The sequence below is a fragment of the Cryptomeria japonica genome, chromosome 6 (assembly GCF_030272615.1).
Source record: "Cryptomeria japonica chromosome 6, Sugi_1.0, whole genome shotgun sequence".
Lineage (NCBI taxonomy): Eukaryota > Viridiplantae > Streptophyta > Pinopsida > Cupressales > Cupressaceae > Cryptomeria > Cryptomeria japonica.
Genome location: NC_081410.1, coordinates 676,854,367 through 676,879,016, shown reverse-complemented (window position 1 = coordinate 676,879,016; position 24,650 = coordinate 676,854,367). Strand labels below are relative to the sequence as shown.

The 24,650-nt window shown below is 40.1% G+C and overlaps 1 protein-coding gene across 2 annotated transcripts in view; it reads left to right on the top strand.

Annotated features, from left to right (window-relative positions):
* Positions 1-22,951, top strand: part of LOC131044334 (uncharacterized) — an 85,099-nt gene extending 62,148 nt beyond the window's left edge. The window contains exon 2 of one of the 2 annotated variants that reach the window (XR_009105641.2): positions 21,265-21,646. Coding sequence is in view for 1 of the 2 variants with exons in the window: in XM_057977640.2 (XP_057833623.2) it covers positions 21,694-22,792 (1,099 nt within the window). In the remaining variant the exon portion in view is untranslated. Of the gene's footprint in view, positions 1-21,264; positions 21,647-21,693 lie in introns of those variants that run through there. The other variant, XM_057977640.2, reaches the window with a different exon arrangement.
* The last annotated feature ends 1,699 nt before the right edge of the window (positions 22,952-24,650 follow it).

The following is a 24,650-nucleotide window of genomic DNA, read 5'->3' as shown; positions in this document are numbered from 1 at the left end:
TATTAAAATGTCTAACAATTCAGTGTTTCATGACAGGTCAAAACATGTGGAAACTCATTTTCATTATGTTCGGGACATGGTGCAAAGAGGTGCCATTCAGCTGAAGTATGTCAGCATTGATGAGTAGGTTGCAAATATTCTTACCAAGCCTCTAGCAAAAGTGAAGTTTGTGTACTTCAGGGATAGACTTGGTATTGTGGAAAATGAATCTCCAATTGAGAGGGAGTCTCTAGTGCAGTGATACTTTGTATTGTATAAATCCACCCTCTGCGGGCAATGTAAGGTGGTAATGTAAATCTTCTCAGGGAGAAGCATAATTCTTAAACCATCCTCTGCGGGCAATGTAAGATGGTGTTGTAAATGTTAACCACCCTCTGTGGGCAATGTAAGGTGGTATTGTAAACTTCTCAGGGAGAAGTGTGATTATTAACCATCCTCTGCGGGCAATGTAAGATGGTATTGTAAATGTTAACCACCCTCTGCGGGCAATGTAAGGTGGTATTGTAAACTTCTCAAGGAGAAGTATAAACTTAAACCATTCTTTGTGGGCAATGTAAGATGGTAAGCAAAGGATCCTCTCCACCCTCTGTGAGTAATGTAAGGTGGATCCAGTCTATGCTTGTGTGCAAGTTGGAAGATTATGATTATGATTCTATTCCCTAATTAAGAGGGAGTGTTGGTTGTAATTAGGGCCAGCGGATTCCTATTGCCTTAGGCAACATTGGAATCCACCCCCTTCATATAGGGCTAGGCCCATCACCACTCGACACTTAAGGTTGCTCGCCACACACTCAAATAAACATGCCTCCTTGATAGGGCCGACCCCATCAAGGTAAATTAAAAGGAAAGCAATGACATGTTTAAAGTATAAAGGAGGCCGACATGCTTAGGGATCTATATGTCACCTATATATGCAACACTTTCCTCTCATTTAGAACATCAAGTTTCAAGTTGATAAAACAATCTTTGGTGAAGAGCGAAATTTATACCTATGCATTCAAGCAAGATAAAAGTCTTCCACAGTAGGCAGCGAACTTCCACATAGTGGCAGTGAACTTCAAGCAAGATCAAAGTCTTCCATAGTAGGCAGCGAACTTCCATATAGTGGCAGCAAACCTCATAAGGATTGCATTAGACTTCAACCAGCAAACAACGAACCTCACATGTTGTAGCAGACCCAAATAGGAGGGTGCGAACTTGATCAAACAGCAGCAGATCTTACCTTGAAGGCAGCGAACTCCCTTAGAGACAGTAGATCATCATACAACATTGAAGACTCCATTAAAGGGCTGTAATCAGATAAGGAGGACTGTAACCTAATTATTCCTCCCTCATGGTGGCTGTAAAACCAGATAAGTGTGTAATTTCCTGTTGAATTCTAAATCATAAATCAGATCTGAGGATCCTTTGGCTGGGTTTTTCCTCCTAGGAGGTTTTCCCAGGGTAACTGTGCATTGTCCTTAGCATTTCATTTCCTTTATTATGTTTAAAGTCTGAAAACATTAAGTTAATTAATCTAAATCTAATTTTCTGAGTTTTATGCAATCTGAAAGTACTAAAATTAACAACCAGGAAAGAAGGTAATGAACTATGGTGTATTGAGTGCAAAAGTGAGGGGCACACGAAAGGTAATTGTCCTAGAAATATGTTTTGTGAGATTTGCCAAGTGCTGGGGCATTCAATCAAGGAGTGCCTATACAATTTGAAGATTACAAGTACACAAGTACTCTTCACATAGGGAGAGTCCAGCCTATCAAAATCACAAAATGTATCGGCAAGCGGTTATGGAAATCAACGAGGGCGAAACCAAATACAGTACGACCCCAGACGACGTCTTATCATACATTGCCGACAATGTAGTGAATGGGGACACTTTGCGAGAGATTGCCAGAAGAAGAAAGATAATGTACAATTATTGTGCAAATGGTGTGGGCTAGGTGACCATGGAGACACCAACAATCCAAAGCAAAAAGGGGTAAATATTCTGGACGTCAAAGAGCCAAACGAGGAGGTACTCGCAATCACGAGGTTACAAAGCAAAAAAGCAGTGTACCTCGATCCCCGTACGGAGAAGGAAAGAATCTGAGAGGAAAAGGCGGATGTTGAACGGGCGATGGCGGAGGAGTGAAGGGCCTCACATGATACCCTATCACGGTCGGAGTCTGAGAAAACTATCATAAAACAAGTGTTGCAAGCTACCGTACCAGTATGGGTATCTGACCTTCTGCAGACAATTCCACAATTGAAAATGGCTCTCACAAATGTAGTTGGTAACAACACCATTGACCAGGAACGCCGTGAGATGGCAACAAAACCATTTGGCACAGACCTTATGACGACGACAAAATTACTTGGCACGTCCGCCATAGACCCCATGTTGTCCACCGTAAGTATCGGTCGGAAGCCGGCCGTAGTGGACATAGAGATAATGGGACGAAAGTTGACGAACATCATCATCGATGACAACTTCAGAGTGAACGTATTGCCGGAGGAGACATGAAGGGGTCTGGGCAAACCAACTCTTTGGGCACCAACATTCCACCTTGTCAGTGCGGACCATCAGGGTATTAAGCCCTTGGGAACACTCATGGCACAAAAGGTGGTTGTTGGCACCCAACATTTCTTCCTTGACTTCGTCGTCTTTCCATTGGAGAAAAAGGCCTACGAGGGGCCTATGACGCTCCTAGGGAGGGGTTGGCTGATCATGGTGAAGGAAAATCATAATTGGAAAAAGAACACACTCTCCATCGAGAGTGAAGGGTGGAAATATGTGATTGACCTGAGGAACCAAGTGGTGAGTGAAAAAATGGCATCTTCTGACTTAGAGTCCGAGGGTGGAGAGCTAGGTATGGATGAAGGGAGGAAAGGCATGGAACCCAACGATGAAGGGGTGGTTGAGTTGGAAGATTGCATGGAAGATGATGAGACGAGTTCCCTGAATGGACTATTCCACTGGCAAATGGACTGAGGTATTTTCACCAACATGTAATTTTCTTGAAGCTACAACTCTTGGTGAAGAGCAATTGATGAAAGCATGTCAAGTTATGAATGATACATTTGGCAGTACGGAGATGGAAAGTGGAAGGGAAAAGCCCTCGAAGAAAGAACAAAGGCACTACAAACAAGGCACCCGGAAGGAATTACAAGTTGTCAAGTACCAAAGCACATTAAAGTTATGCAGAGGAGAAAACTAGCTGGCAACTCAACTGTACGACCTTGTACAAAATTCATGATGCACCATTGACACAAAGCCGTACGAGATCGGGAAAGCAACGAAGAAGGGAACCAACCGTACAATTTCGTACGAGAGATATCCGTACAAATTCATACGGAAAGATATTGGTGAGAGGGAAGATCAGCCATACACATTCGTAGGGGTTTGCAACTTTGGTAGGAAAACCTCACATGCATCGTATGAATTTGTATGGAGAAGATGTAGGTTGGTGTGGTACGGATCCGTACGGATAAAGCAGGCGACGAGGCATAAGGGCCATACAGAAACCCGTACGAAGGTTGGGGCTGTTCGTACGACTTTGACAGAGAGGGGTAAAGGGATCCATACTTAATAGACCAAGGTAGAAGGCACAAAAGACATTCATACAGAATTGGCAAACAAATTCAGAGAAATCTAGAACTCCGTACACGAAGTTGCAAGATTGAATTCATACGAAATCCACGCCATAACAGAGGAGACAAGTCGTGCAAGAGGAAATATGTACGACCAGACATAGGAAAATCCGTACGGCCAGACACAGGGAAATCCGTATGGCCAAACACGGAAAAATTCGTACGGCCAGCCACAAGAACTCCCAAACAGACAGATAGGAGAAATTTCGTACGAATAAGCAAGAGAGATTCCGTACGGCTAGGGGTGGACGAAGAAGATTCAGTACGCACAAACTGAAGAAGGATTTTTGCATGAAGAGGAGAGGTGGTCCTTACATAGTCTAGATCGTACACTGTATGGCTTTGAAGTAGAAATTGCAGAAAATAATCACCAGAGAGAAAATTGGGAGCCGTACATGGAGGTGCCACCTGAGCCATGTGGGATAGACTCTTACTGGAGACTATTGTTTGACTTCATCAACAATGTTTTTGGCATCTCAAAAAATCTGAAAAGTGATGTGCACTGCCCCCAGACCCCCATTTGATTTGGCAGGTACACTACATGTTGGGGTTGTCCAGTACAAGTCTTCGTCTACACTCTTGCCATTAGTCTTTCCAGATATTACTTGGTGTTTACTTGTCGTCTGGAAGACGACTTTTTCTTTTGGGGGGGATAATGTAGTTGGCATAAAATGCGTATTGTTATGTTTGATAATTTTGGTTACCCGACAATGTATGTATTAATTAATTGTATTATACATTAATTATATTAAGTGGGTTGTCATTCTCGGGTAGTTATGTGTCAGTTGGTAGACGATTGTGTACTTCTCGGCAACCATCGGGTTCTTTAAATATGTCATGTACCGCCAAGGAAGTAGTACGGTATAGTTGGGTCTATTGTAATCCTTGGCCGACCATCTCTAGTCTCTTCTCTGTAATAATTGCATGTGTGAATAAAGATATATTTTACTGCCGTGTCTGGTATGCATTGTCATGTACATTATTTCTTGTATTTAATTTATCAATTGTATTAGCAAACAACTAGCTTCTCCGCTTGTTTAGAGGTAAGTCTATTCCTCTCGATGGAGTGGATAAATCCATATGTGGAGTGATTCCTCTCTGTAGCAGAGGAACTAGCAACCCGTGGAAGGAGGCGAGTTTCAAACAACTTCAATTGTGGTGTATCCCTTCCATGCCATGTCCACCATCCAATAGGGTCTTGTTGGGATAATATAATTGTATCCAACCTCACTTGTGGTTTACTCAATGTAGGACCACGAAGATTTGTATAGTCAAGAAATTGTGTGCCAAATATTGAAGCCTCCTCCTCTGGATACATCTTATCAATGGCCGATGTGAACCCATCTAAAACCTCGTCATCCTCGCATTGAGACACCCTTCCATCCCTTGGTGCATACCATTTGGGGTTTACAACATAGGCTGCCATATGACGCAAGGTGTTCGTTATGTTCCACCTCTGCAACACAATGGGCCTAATATGTTGCTTATATAACCTCAAAGTAGGATCCTTAGCCAAAATTGTTTGCTTTATCTTCCCAAACATATTGTCAAATGTCTCATATATATCAACAAGACTAGGAGAGTCTGTATCAACATATTGTTGTGCGTTGCACATGCTCCCTGTCGCCGACAAGGTCCCCCTTCCCGTTTTGAGCCTTTCATCTTTGCCCTGCTGAGTTTCGCGCAAAGTGTCTCGCGTCATTTCGAGCGAGTCTGTGACTAGTCTGTAAAGTGATGATAACAAGGAAATGAGCCGATGAATCCATCCGGCTAGTCTAGCCCTCGGGCACAAATGCCGAGAGTTTGTTCGAAATTTTAAAAATTGCCTTGGATAGGCGTAAGGTGATGGAAATTGGCGAGGCCCGCCAAGAAAGAGCAGTATGTCTAAAGGTCGCACGAGGACCAAAGTCGCTGTTTTTTCGCACGAAGAACTATGAAGTAGATTGCGTAAGGTTTGTCTCCGCGATGTTTGTGGGATTGGAGTAAAGGATGATTTTCGCCTGCTGATGAAGGATTGAATTTCCTGACTAAAATGCCAAGACTGCGAAACTCGCCCGAATGCCTTGAAATTCTGGAGCCTCCGAAATCCAAGTTTATAGACCTGGCAAAAGCTGGTCTGGAGTCTGAAATTTTGCCGAAGTTTGTCTCAAAATCGCCTTAAGTCCTCATTTTTGGACCCAGAGGCCAAAGGTTAAAATTTCACAAGGTTTAAAAGGTTGCTAAAATTGCCCAGGGGGTCGAATTTCGGATCCTGGGGTGAAAATTTTGAAATTCAAAATCTATTACTTGGTTCGAAATTCAATTAAAATGCTCAAATTCGGACCTTGAAGCGAAAACTGGAGAATGTGAAATAAGGCGAATATTTCAAAAAGCTCCTCCAGGTCTGAAATTCGTTCTAGGAGCCCAATTTTCGAACCCCAGCTCCGAAATTTCAAAATAATGGCAAATCGCAAAAGGTGCTGAGAGCTCCGAAGTTTGCAAAAGGATGGTAAAGGCCCGAAATTTGCCTTAAGCATCCATTTTCGGACCCTGGAGGGTAAAGAGAAAAGTGTATCGAGTTTTGAAAAAATGCGTTTAGGTCCGAAGTTCCTTTTAAAATTCGCCAAAAATGATATAAGGTCCGAAATCACTTGAAGTCCTCATTTTCGGACCTTGGGGCGAAAATGTAAAAAACGCGAAATATTTCAAAAAGACCTCAAGGTCCGAAAAACACTTAAAGCCCCATTTTTGGACCCCAGCTCCAGAATTTGAAATAATGCCAAAATCGCGAAAAATGCTTTGAGCTCCGAAAATCACTTAAAGTCCTCATTTTCAGACCCTGGGGCGAAATATGAAAAGTATGAAAAGCGTCGAAAGTTGCAAAAAAGGCGTTTAGGTCCGAAGTTCTCTTTATAACCCCAAATTCGGACCCTTGCTCCGAAATTCCAGACAGCGTCGATTTTACATAATGCGTCTTTTGGTCCGAAATTCACATTTAATCCTCAAAATCGGACCCTGGAGCCGAAAGTGAAAGGTGGCGAAATTAGCAAAAACATCCATATGCTCCGAAATAAGTAGAATCATTCCCTAGGTCCGAAATTTCGATAAATGCAAAATGCTGAGAACTTCGAAGTTTGTCTCCAAATCGCGAAATACACTTCAAAACGCCCAACGCTACAGCAGGTTTAAAAAAAAAATCGCGGGCTCTCCAAATCACAGAAGGTGTTAAAGCTCCAAAGTTCGAAGGGGCGAAAGCATGCAAATACAGGCGTTTAGGTCCGAAGTTTTGAAAATTCGCAGAGCATGCTAAGTGCTTTGAAGGTCTCCAGTTCGAAAACCCAGGACCTCCGAAATTCGCCAAAGGGTTGGAAATCTCCAAGCTCGCAAGGGACGTTGAAGCTCCGAAGTTCACGTGGGCTGGGTAAAGGCAAAATTTAAATTTCAAAGGGCCTCCAAAACTCTCCAAGGTCCGAAAGTAAGATGATAAACGCCATTCAAATTTGATAAACCTCCGCCCCCACGATGCTGCTTTTCACATAAGGGAGACCACGTCCGATTTTGTAAGGCAAAGGAGGCTCATTTCGCGCAATCCAAGGTAATTCAGGCTAAAACATTGTATAATCTATTCCAGGGCATTCAAATTCAGATTGCTAATTGCCCAGGGTAAAACCATTTAAAATGATAAATTCTCCTTATCCAATAACCGCGAAAAATTTAAATCAAAGAGATAACCGTTGGAATTCAAAACTTTGCAGAATCGTCCATTCGTCTTCACGTGGCAAAGTCGGGCAATCTCTCGCCATCCACTCTCATCAGGTAAGTACGCTTTGTCTCGTATGATCATCTGAAATATTTATAAATCGAATAGACAAATGCGTGAAATTTGATCAAAATGCTTGAATTTTTTTGAAATCTGCATCTCTTTCGCTTGTAAAACATTGTTCAAAGTAGTCAAAATTTAGAATTCACTCCTAAGGCTTCACCAGAAATTGCATCTTTTTTTTCAAACTTAGGAGAACTTTTCATGCTTTGTCTCTGTTGAGAATTAATTCAAAATCCAGAAAGCGTTAAGTATAAATTCGCAATCAAAAATTTCATGAATGCTGTGGTTGAAATCGATTAAGCCCTTTTAGCTAGAAATGTCGCTCCATGTCCAATCTAAATTTTAAATTAATCCTGGCATGCTGGAGTATTTTCTATCTAACCCACTTTACTTCTTTTGTATCACCTCGTAATCTGTGTCCGGCTGTGCAGGATAAATGCCTAAATCGGCAATAGAATCATCAAAAACGCCGGCTGCAGCCGAGACATCGCGAGCGTCCAAATCAGATATCCCGCGCAAGGTAGAAAGGATGAAGTATCAATATCAGAGGGGAGGATTGAGGGAGTCAAAAGTGCAGAGCGTCTGGGACAATGTCGGTGATACCGACCTTGACCATATTGACATTCAAGACTTCAGGAATTGGGTTTTCTCACCTAACGCATATGGCAAGCCTAGACAGATGGTGGAAAGTGGCATCGCCCAAGCGACAGGATTTCCTCCAGCAATACAGAACTATGAGCTAGTGGTAGAGGCTACCTGACATTATGAGCCAAATTCCAGATTGGTGCTCCTCGAGAACATGACCGTCGCCAACTTCATTCCCGAGGCCATTAGCGATGCATTTGACATCCCCTTTCCAAACAATCCCACAACTACAACCATAGATGAAGCGCAAGGGGCATATGATATGAATCCGGCCCGATGCAAAGCACTGATCAACGAAGAATGGTACAAAGAGAAGAGGCTTTCAAGTGCCAGAATTGGGAAGAAGGCCCCACGAAGTGATTTTCATAATGAGCATGGGGATATGATCACATTACTCAGTCGAGTTATGGGACTGCCTAAATCCAACTACTTTGAAGAGTGGATGTTCTATTTTACAGAGTAGGTCTTCGCTGGGAAGTCTAAGTTTGACTGGGCCCAGATCATAAGCGATAACATCCACACTCAGCTGATTGAGCTCAAAACGAAGAAGTACTTCACCATGACCTCTTATTTGGTCTATATGTTCGCCAAGAACCAGCCACTGCCAGGATTGATAATGAAAGGTGAAATCGGGAATGGGCCTGGTTAGGTGAAGGTCTATGATTGTTACCCCCAACTGCACTACCAAGATATAGCTCAGAGGGAAAAGAGTAGCCCAGCTTATGCAGTTGGTCAGTATGAGCGCGTCAATGACGCCTTCACAATGCGCCTGGTCAGGCTAATGCAGGGAGGATTACACATAAGGCTCTCAGAGCAAGCTACTACCCTAGTACAGAGGTATGGAGCCTGGTTCATTCAGTTCCCAAGGTTCTCCTACATCCGAATAGCTGGCTTTGATGGTGCCCCCCTCCGACTTCCACGGTACCCAACCGACAAAGTAATTCTTATGGAGGTTGCAAGACAGTCACGCCCGGTCGACATCTTACTCCAAGAAAGCAAGCAGGCTGGATTCACATTCCCTATGATCATAGGCAACCATGATGTCCACTTGAAGATCCCTACCCTAGCAGAAGAGTCCCTTGTAGAGTTGGCCTCTTATGGCCTACAAGACCATTTTCCAAGAAAATATTTCGATCATGATAATCTAGCGAAAAGAGCCTATGGTAGGCGGTACAGAGCAAAGGAATCAGTTGAAGACTATTGGAAGAATTGCTTTGATGACTATGAGGTCAGGATGCGGGAATATTCTAGACTGAGTGTGCAGCAAATGCGACTCTTTGAATACCGTCGGGTCCTAGATCAGCTCACAGATTCGGGGAATTGCCTCCAGGTCCGGGAATTTGAAGCAGTAAGGCATCTCTTGCCAGGCGTTGATTGGTCCTAGGACCCAATCACTGATTTTGAGGCAGTCATGGCAGCCCCAGCAAGGTAGACAGATCAATGGTTACATCAGCAGATTGAAAGGCTAATCCATGAGGGAGTCCAGTTCACTTACCACTTAATGGGTAGCCTCGATTCTCAGTCTTCAGAAGATGAAGGAATGTCAAGTGCACCCCGGGAAGAAACTGAGAAACCAGAGAAAAGAAAGAAGGCTAAGGCTTGCAGAGGGACTTAGACGTCCAAAAGAACAAGAAGGGAAAAGATTCCTATAAAGAGACCAGAGGTCACTTCATCTTCAAAAGACCCTAGTTCGTCCGACGATGTAGTAGAATTGGATTGTATACCTGCTCCGCCTTCCCAGAGCGACATCGATGCATTTGAAGCCAATGATCCTCCCACGTCTGACATGCTGGAAGCTGAGCTAAGAGCCCTCGAATAGACCGAACTGGGCAACCGAATAGAGGAAGGAGAGATTCCATCCACCCCGGGGGTCGAAGTGCATGAACCTACTCAACAGAGCCGTCATGAGTTGCTGCTCCACAATACAGCCAAAGATGACTCCACCGTCGAAGGAGAGCGAAGGATAGATGAGACTCATGAGCTCGAAAGAGCTGAAGAACGACCATCACATGAAGATGTCAAGCAGTTGTTCAGCGAAATAGGGGAGAATTTAGCTGCAAGCAAAGAGCTTCACACCTCTTTCACTCCTCCGGTGGCAGAGCAGCTGTGAATCTGTGGTGAGTTGGCTGAGAACGTCAGAGAACAGAATGCAGACTTAACCTTATCATCAACCTAGATAGTGCCTCAAGAGTGGTTGATTGCCAGAGCCCAGTGCAAGGCTGCCACCAAACCACCCATTGATCTAGAGGATATCTTCTCGCGCATAGACCAAGCAAAAGCTAAGGGGAAGAAAAAGCCCAAGGCATATTCCAGAGTGACCAAAGATGAGCAAAGGAACCGCACTCTTCACATTGCCACCCCGCCTGTAGACAAGCTAGCAGATCAGATTACACTGGCAGATTATAGCATCACAACTGTCCCCATCGGACGAGCCACTGAAGAGCAAGAAAAAGAGGAATTTAAGGATTCAGTGCAGAATATACTCAGGCAACTCGAAGAGATAATAGCTGAAAAGGACATGTATCGGGCTCGTGCTGAGCAAGCCGAGGGATACATCGATCAACTCCTAAGGCCACTACACAATGCCTCCGAATCCCATGTTCCCCCGACGACATTGGCGCAAAGGACCACAACAAAATTTGAAGGAGTATGGGACACCGCAAAGGCCGTCAGGGAATGGATACAAGACATCAAGAAAAGGGGAGAGCGAATCCTTAAGGAAGTAAAAGAAATGGCCCTCCATTGAGAGCTCACTCTAGTTAAGTTATTAGAGGTAAAGAGGGAATCCCTTCACATGCACGAAGTGGCAGCCACTACCCTTCCCCTCATGAGAGCTCTTTTTTGGACACACGTGCAGATTCCTACATTGTCCGCCATCCTAGGTCCTCATAGCATCAGTGTTCTTAAGGAATGGTATTGGACTATCACCATGAAGAACGACACCAAAGAAATTATTGACAAGGAGAGTGATGCATGTGAAGTGATTCTGGGAAACATGCAAGAACTAGGTAAGACCATCCTCCGATCAATGGTTTCGGGATGGATAAACGACTTGTCTGATAATGCAATCCAGCCGGACTAGGAAGAAAGATTGGGAATGGATAGGATTACCTATTCCACTAAAGACTTGAGTTTTGCTGGTCAGTTCCATTCAGACATATTATGCTTTGAGCGTAATCGCTCTAGCTGGAAGGACGGTTTAAAACACGTAGACCAGTATCTCGAAGGCATGCAATACAAAATTCACCATCCTCCCATGCCTCCATTCAGTCTGCTCTTCCAGTTATGTATCAGGTTCTAGGAATACGTTCGCGAGGAACGGGCAGCAGGTCGTGATTTATGGCGGGAATACTTGCATGGCGAAGATCAATTTCTAGAAAAGGAGTGTGAGACTGAAATAGAGAAAGTAATTTCTCAAAAGTGCTTTTTTCCCTCTAAATCTTAAAAGTGCACTTTTGCACCAAAAGGCGACATTTGACTTTTGGTCAACAAATGTAAAACTTTATTGATGCACCTTTTGGGATTATTTCAAATTGCTGTAATTATCCCTTTTTGGGTAGTTATTGCCCATTTTGGGGTGGTTGTTGATATTTGCATCCCATTTATGGGTATTGGCAGCCATGCTTTATGGATGAATCTGGGCCACTTGTTTAGATTAAATCTAGGCCATTCATCCTTTTTGGAGTCTATTTAAGGGACTGGTTTTCCCTCTTTTTTGTAAGAAGTTCTTGGATTGTTGCAAAGGCTCTGGCGAAATTTACAGGAATTAATGCAAAGAATTAAGACTGTTTTCAAGTTTCCTTGTGAGTGCATGGTCTCCTTCTTCACTTAATTTAGAAATCTTTCAGTTATGTTTATTTCTTTTGCATAGCATTTACAAGCAAGCATCTGATAGAATCCTTGCAGTCCACACCATTATGGAACGGCTGGTTGCCTTTCTTTCTGCATGGTTAATTTGGACCTTTCATGCTTAGTTCGGTTATCAAACACATACTATGAATGTAAAAGTTCTAATACTGTACTTGATAACATGAAAATCTTGTTTCTCCTTTGAAGATTGCATTGGATTTAAGCAAACATTGTGCTTGAGCAGCTGGTGATGTTTAATCTAGTTTCCTGGAGGTGTCTGTCTGCTTGATTGAATTTGCTATCATAGTTAAATTTACATTTCATGTCTCTCTCTCTTTCCCTATCCTTCCCTCCTTTTTCCCCTTTTTTATTCAGAAAATCTGCAGTCCCACCAAAACAGTATCAAATTAACCGAAATCATTTGATGAAAAAAATTATAAAAGTTCCAGGGAACTTATCTATAAATTACCCATTCAACATAAGTCCCCCTTGTGTTTCCAGCATAAACACATCAAGCCACTGAAAATCCTGCAATCAAGACCTGACAAAAGAAACCTTGAGGTTGTCTCCTTTGATCAAACTTAGAAAACAGCATTAGAGACTTCCTTATCTCAAGAGAGAGTAGGATAATCAGTTGGTTATTCTATTCTGCGTTGGCCGTATGGAGTTTGTAGCAATGCGATTTCAGGCACGTCAACACATATCTAATGTCATATACAACAGGTGAGATGATAGAGCAAACATATCTGCAAATCAAAATCCAAGAAAAGGTTCAAAATATGAGTATTAGAAATTTAATATGAAAGTAAACAATCTAATATTTAATTTTTAATAAAATCAACAATGTCTTACCTCATGGTGAACCACCAATTGTCTTCAAGGATCGTTTGTTTGACAGATTTTCCTTCAGTAGAGTTTGAATTAGGCCATCTAGTTCACTTAGGATTCACCACCATCAACTATGGAGGATCATACACCTCAAGCATCCTTTCCAACAAGATGAAGTGGCATACCTATATTCATTAAAAAATTTAAAAGCAATATAAGACTCAACAAATGTATATTGAAAGTTTGAAACAAAATGAACTAAGTGGCATACCTTGTCTCAACGGGTTTGAGGAACTCCTTTGAAAATGACCTAAAGAGAGCAGTGTGGTGGTTGCTAATGAACATTTGAATATCTCTAGCTTTTGCCACCACTTGCTTCACCCAATCTATTTTCCCTATGTCTTTCAATGCATTGTTTAATGAATGAACACAACATGGGGTCCAAAAGATATGCCTGTAAGCACCTTCCACCATTAAACCAGTTGATTTGTACACACATGTCGAATCAATGATCACCTGCACAACATTAACAACCCCAACCTCCTCTATGGCATCTCTCAAAATGCTAAACTGGAACTCTGCATCCTTACGCTTCCCTGAACAATCCATGACTGAGAGAAAATAAGAACTAGTAGAGCATGTGACAATGATATTGATGAGTGGCTGATGTCTAACATTAGTCCACCCATCCATCACAATAGAGAAACTAAACCTCATCCAAGTTCGCCTCATATCCTCCATTAGCACATTAAACTTGGAATATTCTTTGTCTAGGAGAATAGTCCGTAGCTTTTTTCTCCGGGGAGTGTGAATGAGGGACTGATAGTGACTATATCTTTGACCATTTGTTTAAAGTAAGAGGAACGTACCACATGAAATGGGATGGCATGAGCATAAAAGAATCTAGCGATGGATAACTCCATAGCTTCACGTCCTTGTGCACCACTCATCTTTCTCTTTCCTCTTGTGTCAACTTGACTACTACCAATAGTGGATATCATGGGCAAAGATTATTGTGAACATGCAAAAGAAGGTGCTGGCATTGCCCCACCTTGTTTCCCCATTTCCGCCTTTATGTGCAATATATGGCAATCTATCTTCTCCTCTTCTTTTAGTGCTGGACAAGCTTCGACTCCATGGCATGCAATACCCCAAAAATGAGATTTTACCCTTGTGTAACTGCCCCTAAAATTTGTCAAGCAAACATGACAATCCCACACCCAACTACCTCTTGATTTTTTTTTCCTTTCACCCTAAAGGTGTCACATATTGGAGAAGAGGTTTGTTTTTATTGAAAAGGGTCCTTTGCATATTGTTCCATGATTTTGGAAGGGCACTTAAATTTATTAGGTTGCTGTCCACTACTTCTCTCAACACTTCCACTTGTATTTCCACCAACCATTTCCATTTCATTCTCACTACTACTGTCGCCCTCCCTGCTGCTCATTTTTGAGATTGAATGAAATTTTAAACTGAAAAGATGCAAAAAATAAAAAAATACAGACATCTTTGTTATTCCATGTTTGAAATTTTGAAAAAAATTGGAAAAAAGAAAAATGGAAGAATGAAACTTACCTCTTTCAAGCTTGAAGGAAGATACTTGCCCTAGATTGAACCACTTTGCCTTCTATTCCCTGTTGCACTTCCTCTTTCAATGGCTTCCTTCAAACCCTCTTGCTGCTCTAAGTTTTTTCTTCTCACACAAATTTGGGATGGGGGAATTTGGGCCGAGGACACATCCTCGGGTAACCTTGTTTTTTTATAAATTTTCTTGTCAAAGGAATCACAATGGCTGCTAGTTCTAGCTCCATATCTCAACTTCAATTCAAAACAAATCCAAGTTTTCTATGGAAGTATGTTGATATGATACAACCAGTTCTAGGTGGTGGGGATTATATTTGGATTTGCCAAGGATGTGATGTTAGATATTTACGTTAATATAGTTGGTTGAAAGCTCATTTTTGTGGAATACCTAGAGAAGGTATCTAAGTTTGCTATGGAAAGAATGGTGTACTTGTGCCATTGAAGCAAGCAATAGGATGTATTAGGGAGCAAGAGCGGGCAAATGAACTAGTGGGTCGTGGATCAAATCACCACTTAGCAAAAACAATATCAAAGAGAATGAAACCCCCAATGCCCCCATCTAATCCCAATGTTGTGGTAGAGAGCCACCCATTTTCAACCACTCCTAAAAGTGAAGAACCCACTACAAACAAACCAAATGGACTTTTGGAAACTCCATTTCAAAATGTGACTCGAGACATTGTTCATCAACAAATAGCAAGATATATTATGCAAATGCATCATCTTTCAATGTTATTCTCTCATCGTATTGGCAATAAATGGTGAATTTTTTTAATGATGTTCCAAAAAGGAAATCCAAAACGACATATAGCTGAGTATGATTAGGTTCGGCCAGCAACTTAGATGGTAGACACCAAACGTTGAGAAATGGGATCATAGAATGATTGACGAAGCGCCCAACCAGGGTGTACGGCCCAACCAAGGTGTACGGCCAACATCAAAAACCTCCCAATAGGTAACAACAATCTTGTTACAAGAGGTACAATCCTCTAACCTTCTTAACACTACCCTACTTAACAAAGTGTAACACAATGAAATCTGGAAATGCTTAAGACAACTGAAAAATACCTTCAAAATGGGCTCAAGTGTGTTCCCTGAATGAGAACACCATCAAATCCTCCTGACTGTATCTTCCAACAGCGAAGAGAATGTTGCTTGAGAGGGATTCTGTCCTCACAAACCAAAGAATTAACCAGTTTCACTAGAAACCAGTAGAGTAACATTACATCAATCAACCAAGCTTGCTTGGTAAGAGAGCTCTCAACTTCATTTTATAGCTTCATCTTAGAAGTTGCTCATCTGCCCTGTGAATGTAGGAAAAATAACTTCCTTTTAAAATATCACTTCACTTAATTGAATAAAATGTACTTTTTAAAAATAAAGTGACTTTATAAATAAATGTACTTTAATTTAATAGCCACTTTAGTAATTTAAACTCCCTTTGTCCTTTGAAAATGACACTTTCAATAATATAATAATATTTTGACACTTAAGGTCACTGTTTTATGCGCCCAAGATTTAAAACTTTTTGCCTCGTTTCCAACGAGCTATTACACTAAGGTTGGAATTGAATATTTTAATTAAATTTAAGCAACCTTAGTAAAATAATTAAAATAACTCATTAATGCACCAAATTTGCGGAAACTGTCAGAACACATAGGAGTTAAGTTCTAATCGCACCAGAGTGATCCTGATGACGAATAATAACAAACGAGGCCAATCAAGCGACTTACTAAAAATAGACAACCTCTCCAAGATTCTTGGAGACCAATCTAGAGGCCAGAAATCACTTTGGAAAGTGGCGTATAACTCCACTAAACCAACTAAGCTCATTGGAAACATCAAATTACTTATCTGAACAAGTTGACGTAAACCCAGAATGTCAGCTACTAAAGCTTTGCTAGAGAACTTGAAAATTGGGGACATTACAGAAACCCAAAAACAAAGAAAGAAAGAGGTGCACAGTGAAAGAAAAGAAAAAAGAAAAGGGTGCATGGCTGCAGGGAAGAATTTAGCCATATAAATTGGTTGCCATGCATACACTTATTTTAGTTTGCAGGTTGGAGAAAGTGCATGAAAATGATAAGGAGAGGGCTGCTTAAAAACAGAGAGGAGGTACCTATGTAAAGAGCAGAGAAAACAGAGAATGAGATTGGAGAATAATTTTAGAATGGAGAAGTGATTTGAAGATCTGTACAGAAAAATGGGAGTTAGAGAAAGCGTAGGAAATGAAGAAGTATAAAGAGAGAGAGAAGTCTGTAGGGGATGAGAAGACTCTAATTGCAGAGATATAGAGAAAGTGTGTGGGAGAATAAGGGAAAGTGCACAGTGAAGAATGAAATGAGTATAGGTGCAGAATTAGAGCAAGAAAAATGTTATCTTGCACAGTGACAAGCATAGCAAAGAGTTATTTTTTTTGAAGAATGGACAGATCCGGAGTGCACGTTGGAGGTGCACCATATTGTCATTACTGATAATAAATTTGCAATTTGATGTATGAGATCTTGATTTTGAATAGAAGAAATTTAAGAATCAATGTCATTAGATTTCCACAATCCATTAATCAATTTGTATAATGCTTCTGGATTTGATTGGGTGAGTTTTTTTGCATCAGATCCGAAATGTTGATGCAAAAAAACTCACGCAATCAAATCCAGAAGCATTATATAGATTAAATTTAAGAAGTTATGAGTTTATGTTTTGACTTGAAAATGAATGCAAATTAGAGGCTGTGGGATTGGGCAATCTGATAAGACTCCTCGGTTCTGTTTCCCCATGGACTTGGGTCATAGGGGCATCTTTTGCCCAAGGACTACCTACATACCTGCTTCCATATGGGATCAAAGTACCATGTAGTTTTTCTCACAATAATCTCTCAAGGAACATATGCATAGTTTCAGATACCCAAGGTTTCTCAACCACTCTTTACCCTTACTCAGGGGAGTGAAATAGAATGAAAGTTATATTAGGAAAACCATATAAGGGTTTAAGACCAAACAATGTAACAAACCACCATTTACCATTACCCACTGTAGTGCCATAGCTCATAGAGTTCTTTTATTGATTACTATTGCATATCCCAATAGAGTTCTTTTAAATGATTCGTAATAGTTAATAATGCTTAACGGTAAGTAGGGAAACCCAATCTAGTTTTAAAATACCAAGCTTGAGTTATAACACTTCGATTGGGATCTCTAATTAGACCTCACCAGTTTTACTATTCATAATTCGACATGAGCATCCCAAAATCTTTTATAGGTTCATCAAATTGACATTTAGGGCTAGGTGATTACTTATCAACCAGAAATTCTCTTTGTTTGCAATGACATATTTTGACCATTATCATATAGCTTAGTAATAGACATCAACAAGCCACAAAGGAAGTACATGTGACCTCATGGGTCTTAATAGTACTCATGGCATACCCGAAATAGTTAAAGAAGACTTCATTTATGAAGTCAACCAAAGATCTTACAATTAGCCTAGGCCACTAATAATTATAGTACATTCAACACCATATATTGAACATGATTAGTAGCAAGGCCATACACAAAATTTATGTACAAACTAGGTATGATACATCTAAATAACAAGCACTTTTCATTTGATATAATTGACACAGGCCTTATACATGGGACCTTAGAGCAACTTCACACCATCTACATGAAATTCATTAATATCATAATTCAAGGTATGGTAATAACAAAAATTGTCATGATGTAATGTAATAAGATATTAGATTATGATCTAACAAGAATTCAAGCTTAGGGATTTAGAATACCCTCCCTCATAATTATAATACTTTCCAATAGTAGAAATCCAGTAATAATTGTGGTTTAACAAGTTACCATAGTAACTGTTAGAAAAAAAAATCAATATTTAGAGAAATCGAAGGATGTTTCTCAGCACAGGGATACATTAATGATGACATGCCCAGATACATTTTTAGGTCCTTGACAGTCAAAAGACTAGTATAATCATTCATAGGGTTTACCAAATTTTGGTAGCTGTGAGTTAACCTATCAGACCTTGTATATTATCCCCTAAAGTCACCAAATGCAAAGTATATTAGCAATTGAGGTAAATTACCTATACATAGTTGTTTACATGAGCACATCTTGGTGTTTGAAGTACGTTGAACATGAGTAGGGATGTCAATCTATGTGTTTACATTCCACCAAGACCGATGTATATGCAAAAGCAAGAGCATACACCAGCTACCCAAACTGTTTGACACAATTCTTCATAAAAATGCAAACTATTTGACAAAATACCTCAATGATTATAAAACTATTACACACAGTAATAACTCATTCACACAAGGTTATCAATCAACATTCCAAATTTTCAAAGTTAAATTTTAGATCATAGGGCACAAGCTTCAGAATTAATCTCCTACACTTCCAACAATGGTGGTAAGATCTCCTTCAAAGGCTTCCTATCTGATTGCATTTCTCCTTATCCTTAGCATTCAATCAGTATTTCTCAGCCATTATCCAAAATTGGAAAACCTCCTTAGAAATTTTGCCCACCCTTATTGAATTGATACACCACTCCATGCCATATTGCCTCATAGAAGATCATAGAAAAGCTGTATACATCTACTTTTGGTAAGTAATCTTCTCTCTGGTTATAGTCAGCGATAGATGATTCACCTCCTATCCTCAGTCAGGTGTGTCTGTCCTTAACATTCATTAAATGGAGAACTAAAGCTTCTCTTTACCAACGGCTTGCTCACCTCTATTCACCCCTTTGCGTGCTTACCAATCTCCATTTTCCATTCATCCATTTCCTGGGAGTCATGACCACCACCATTTGTTTTCATGCTTGATGGGCATCCACAACCTTTTCCAAAGCTCTCATTTTGTTTCAGGCAGAGAGGATGTCAACAAAGGTTGTGAAGTCTGGCTTTACACTTGCCAATTGCGTTGGCTTGAAAGTTTCTAAACCTTTTTAACAAATTATTTTTTTGCATATCCTGCAATCATGGTATACCATGAGAAGACATTCAATGAGGGATTTTGTCTGAGTAATTGCTGCTCCATCCTTCCACTTTTTGTATACCTGTCTACCAAGGCACTTCCTACTAAATCTGAGAAAAGTCCACTTCCAGTTATGTAAGGTTATCCAACTGCCCAACATCTAGAGAAGAGTTGAGTGAAGGGAGAGAAATACCTCCAACTAATCATCCCCCAGTCGTTGCTAGTTAAGATATAGAAGCCTCTCCACAAACCACACTGAACCAAACTCCTGCTCAAATGGGAACAAATGAAACCATTGACTACCTCTCCCCTTGTCTAGCCTAGGTTTTCTGTTTTCAAAATAAACCAGAGGACACAAATGTTACTATCTTCTTATGTTGCACAAATTTCTCATCATCATCTAGTGAAAAAAGCAAAAAAAATAGAGCGAGCAGTCACTAGCAGTATTGTGGTAAAAGCTAAAATGATCAGGTTGGATGCCTGTCCATTGCATTTGGTGAAACAGTGCCGCAACATCTGTCTGTGTCTCTATCCTTTATGTGATGATGGATGTCCATGGTCTCAGTGAAGACGTCCATACTGAAGCCATTCCTAACCGTCCTCAAGGAATCAAAAATCCCAGAGGGTTGCCATTTCTTTGTCTAGCTATTGCAGGTGATGCCAAGCCACCCATGCACGCTGTAAATCTGTTTTCATCCTCCTCTTTTGAAAGACCTCATTTGGTTTATTATTTATATAGTTTTCCCATATCTGTGTGGAAGTAGCTTGGGGGATGTGACACTTTGCAAAGGTAGTGAATATCTTCCACTTGATCTTGTCGTGGTCATGGACTTGCAAAATTACTCACAACTTCCACAAAGAAAGAAATTGCTCTTGTACCACTTGATCGGCAAACTAAGATTGATGTTCCATATAACAGTCATCAACACACAGGTTATTCAATAGAAATTAATAGTGCATATTTTCATTTTGTAAATCAATTAAACTGAATTTGTGAATTTAAGCCAATTACCCATTTAAATCCACAAATTTAAAGGCAATTACAATCTTAGATCACTTGGGCACACAACCAGCCTGAATCACTACGAATTCAGTCTGTAAGATCACTAACAACAGTGCTCTTACAGTTCTGATTAGCCTGCACAGTTAAGTGCTCCCTGTTAAAACCAAATCAGCTCCCAGTACAACCTTTCTGTACTTAATTTATAGACTAATGTTCAGACCCATAAGGAGCATGAAGGGACACCAAAAGGTGAAATAAGTTGGCATTGGAAGCAGTCTGGATGAATTCGGAGCATTCATTTAGTTGTGAGAAAGCTGCCACAAACAACACAGATGAAACTGCTCCCTTGGTAATCCAGAAGTTTCATACAAGGTACCTAGATTTTTTCTGCCATTTTCTCTCTCTTACCTGTTGAACATGCCTATTGACATTGAGATACATCTTGCTATGGAATCTAGAATTCAATTCTTTTGATGGATCAAATATTGAGACAATTCGCATTAATGACTAGAGAAACTCCAATGGTAATTTTGTATAATTAAGCAACAGACACGTTAAAGTTTTTAATATTATGTTTCTTTTGAAAGGTTCTACAGATTAATGTGGCCTTAACTTTAAAGGATGTTAAAAGACATCATCATCAACTCAAACATTGTGTGCACCAAGGGTATACATGTATGTACTTATATGGATATTTTAGATACGATGTTAGGCTCTAGAGACCTGTGTCAGGGAAATGGACATAGAATTGGTGAGGGCTATGGGTGTGTTGTTAATGATGGACGGCATGATAGGGTATATATATATGGTAGGGATGAGTACATGTTGTTAAGACTTAAGAGTTTCGAAAATTTACTTCAGGGAGTTAAATACAGATAGTAGATGTTCTTCGTTATTTGGATTTTTCTTCGTAGTTTTCTAATTGCTATCTGTTTGATTGACAGGTTTTGCCTGCTGTAAACAATGACAGAAAGTAAACAACCTTCATTCGTCTCACTTTAATTTGATTCATTTTAATAACTGGCCATTGACTTTGTTCCATGTCATTATAAATGCTATTATTCTTTCTCAGAGAATATGCTTCTCATATTAGTGGGCTGCATATCCTTTCTTCTCTAATAAAACTATAGTTTGTCCCTGAAACTGGAATTTTGATGTAAATCTTATCAGAAAACATGTATTTTTGGTCCTTGTTCTTTATCTATGAAACATACAGAGTTCTAGTCAATGAAATTTAGATACACAGTAATGGTACGTTGTCTTTGGTTTTAAATTAAATCTAAAGGGGGATGGCACCTTTGAATACTAGGGAAAGTAATCACAATCTGGAGTCCGTAATTTTGCAGGTATTGACATTATCTTTTATCATCTAGGCTTGCAGGGAGGCTTTTTGGGCCAAGAGATGAAAATGGCCAGTGGTGGGATGACAAATGTATGTTTTATCCAGTTGTATTGGATCCTTCTTCCACTGGATCTTTATGGAGAATGTATTATTATGGCCGTGATCAGGACTCTTGGCACTCTGAAGTAAGTCCAGCCCTCATATCTTCTGGGCGAATTGGTCTTGCCATCAGTGAAGATGGAATCAGTTGGTCTAGATATCCTGGTCCCCTTCCAGGGGGAGCAATAATGGATCCAGTTGAGGCAAACCCTTTATGTTTTGATTGTGTGCATATTGGTTGTAGTGATTTATTCCTTCATAATGGGGAATGGTGGATGTTCTACTTTGGAGGATCTTTAGAAGAAACCATCTTTGGGCCTCAGATGCGTACCATGAAAGGCATTAAAATGCATGTAGGTTTAGCAAAATCCTCAGACGGTATTTCATTTGTACGAAATGAAGTTCCAGTTTTGGATTTGGGAGATAAGGGTGAATGGGATGAATTGCTTGTAGCTTGGGCAAGGGTTGTACCACCAAAACTGCATGGAAGCAATAAATGGTTGATGACATATTGCTCTATAGAAAAAACTTCTTCTGCTGGTTGCTTTGCAATTGGTTCAGCGATTTCTGACAATGGAGAGACATGGGAAAAGAGAGGAAAGGTTCTTGAAAGAGGGGCTCCTGGTGCATGGGATGATGGAGGAGTTGGAAGGCACCATGTTCTCTATGTCGATGGCCAATATATTATGTTCTATGAAGGTGTTAATAGCCAAGGCATACATGCAATTGGGGTTGCTTTCTCAACTGATGGACAACAGTGGAGGAAATCTGTTGAGCCATGGAGCCAACCTGGAGGTCCTATATTTACTTCCACAGATGACAAGGAGGCTTGGGATAGTGGAGGCATATCTTGTCCTCATGTACTCAAATTCAAAGATGAGCATTACCTGCTCTATTATGTAGGTACAAATTCTAGCAAGGAGTTGAGTTGTATGGGTTTGGCTATAAGTGAGGGGTTAAATATAAGGTCATGGAAGCGCATTGGTCCAAGTGTAGTTAATAAAAGGAGACCCGCATCCTGGACTCTCTGAACTAGCTTCTTCTGTTAGTATAGATTTTAATGCACTCTTTAAAGATTGGTACCTTCTCTTTATTGTAGCATACCTAAAGTGAGATGACAAAATTAACCCATACATGTGAATGAATTTGTTAATGAAGGTTTGATATAATCTTGGTCTGTTGGACTGGCATCAATGTTGCAATTAAGGCATATAAATGTCTTTTGTTTTCGGCCACTCTATAAGATGGCTGTTCCATTTTGCCTGCAAATGTGAAATTAACGCTGTAATAGGAGCTGCCGATCAGACACCAATCAGATCCATTTGTTGATGTTTTTTCCCAGTGATCTTAAAAGATGACAGTACGACAGTTTCTGGATTTTGATTGATCTATGAGCAAATGTGACATTTGCAAGCTTTTTAAGCTACATTGCAACCAAAATGGATATGGATATGTTTAGTGACAAGCACAGCTGCCTTTATCCTCCTGAACTAGTTGAATCTGTCGTTATCCAATGGCTACTGAACTAGTTGAAGACAATATTCATTCTTGGCCTTAATTAAAATATTCAGATTGGTTTTGAAAGACCCAGTCAATCACAATTCTCCCTGTAGATTATGTTGTCTTTTACAGTAAAGCATGCAGTATTCTCATTATAAGGGTTATCTTCCTTAAATTAAATCATGTCTCCTCCATTGAAGTCCAAAGTCAACCAACCTAGCAACATTGAGACTGAACTCATTATATTTGTCCTGAAAGCTGAACGTGGGTGCCGTCCATTCTGTTCCAATTTACAACCTTTTTTAATGAATTAATAGATGCAACATTTCTTGTGTTAAAAACTGGGAGAGCATCATCTTGTGAGGCCTGTAAATAGTATGAGAGAGTTGTCATATTTGTAGTTTATTGCTGACAAGTTTTATCTCTTATTTCTTTGATTTTAAGTAATTTTTTTTGTTTTCCTTGATGGCATTTGTAGCAAGTTGGATTGATTATGTTTTGATCTTTTTCCTCTAGATTCTATACGGGTTTTGACTATGTGATTGAGATCGGTGTAGTAGAAAGAATAGACCAATCTATATGCATAGAACATTCCTGCCAGGACTATATGTCTGCATATTCTTCTGGGCCAATTCAGTCCAGTTTGAAAACTTGATTGAAAACCTATGTTACCCTGTGTTTCAGGGATGGGGTAGAGCAGGGATGGCGGGACGCGTTTTGGGGTTGGGGACATGAGGGAGCCATTTTTTTGGGGATGGCAAGTGACGGTTATTAAAAAAATAGGGAAAATTAAAAAATATAGAAAGGCACCAAAGATAGATGTAGTCAAAGGATATTCCAAATATAGAGGTGGGTGAGAGCAAGAAAATAAAAGGCACAAAAGCTAAATGCAGTTACATGATAGGACAAATATATTGGCAGGTGAGAACAAGAAAATATATCTCTGGAGTCTGAATAGGTGTGAAGATCCTTATGGCTAAAAGTTGCATGCAAGAAAGGGTGCTGTCTATGACTCTATAGACACTCTGAGTATACCACCCATTTCTTTACTTATAGTGTGATGTGATAGCAATTCAAAAACCCTCACAATCTTGATTGTACTATTGCCAATATAAATCCATTTCACTAAAGCTAATGGGAAATGAAGAAATAAAATTTAATATCATCCACACATGGACAAATGCAGTCAATGAGATTGGAAATTAAAAATTATAATACATCAAGACAGTGCCTAAAAGCTGTAAAAAGCTTTAAAAGGATTCATATAGCATGATTTGGTACATGAGCAGAACAGTAAAGTACCACCAATCAGCAGGTACATTAATATAAGGAAACATGAGTAGATGAGGGAAAGGTAAGAATCTAAGATCCCACACTCCGCAAAAATTA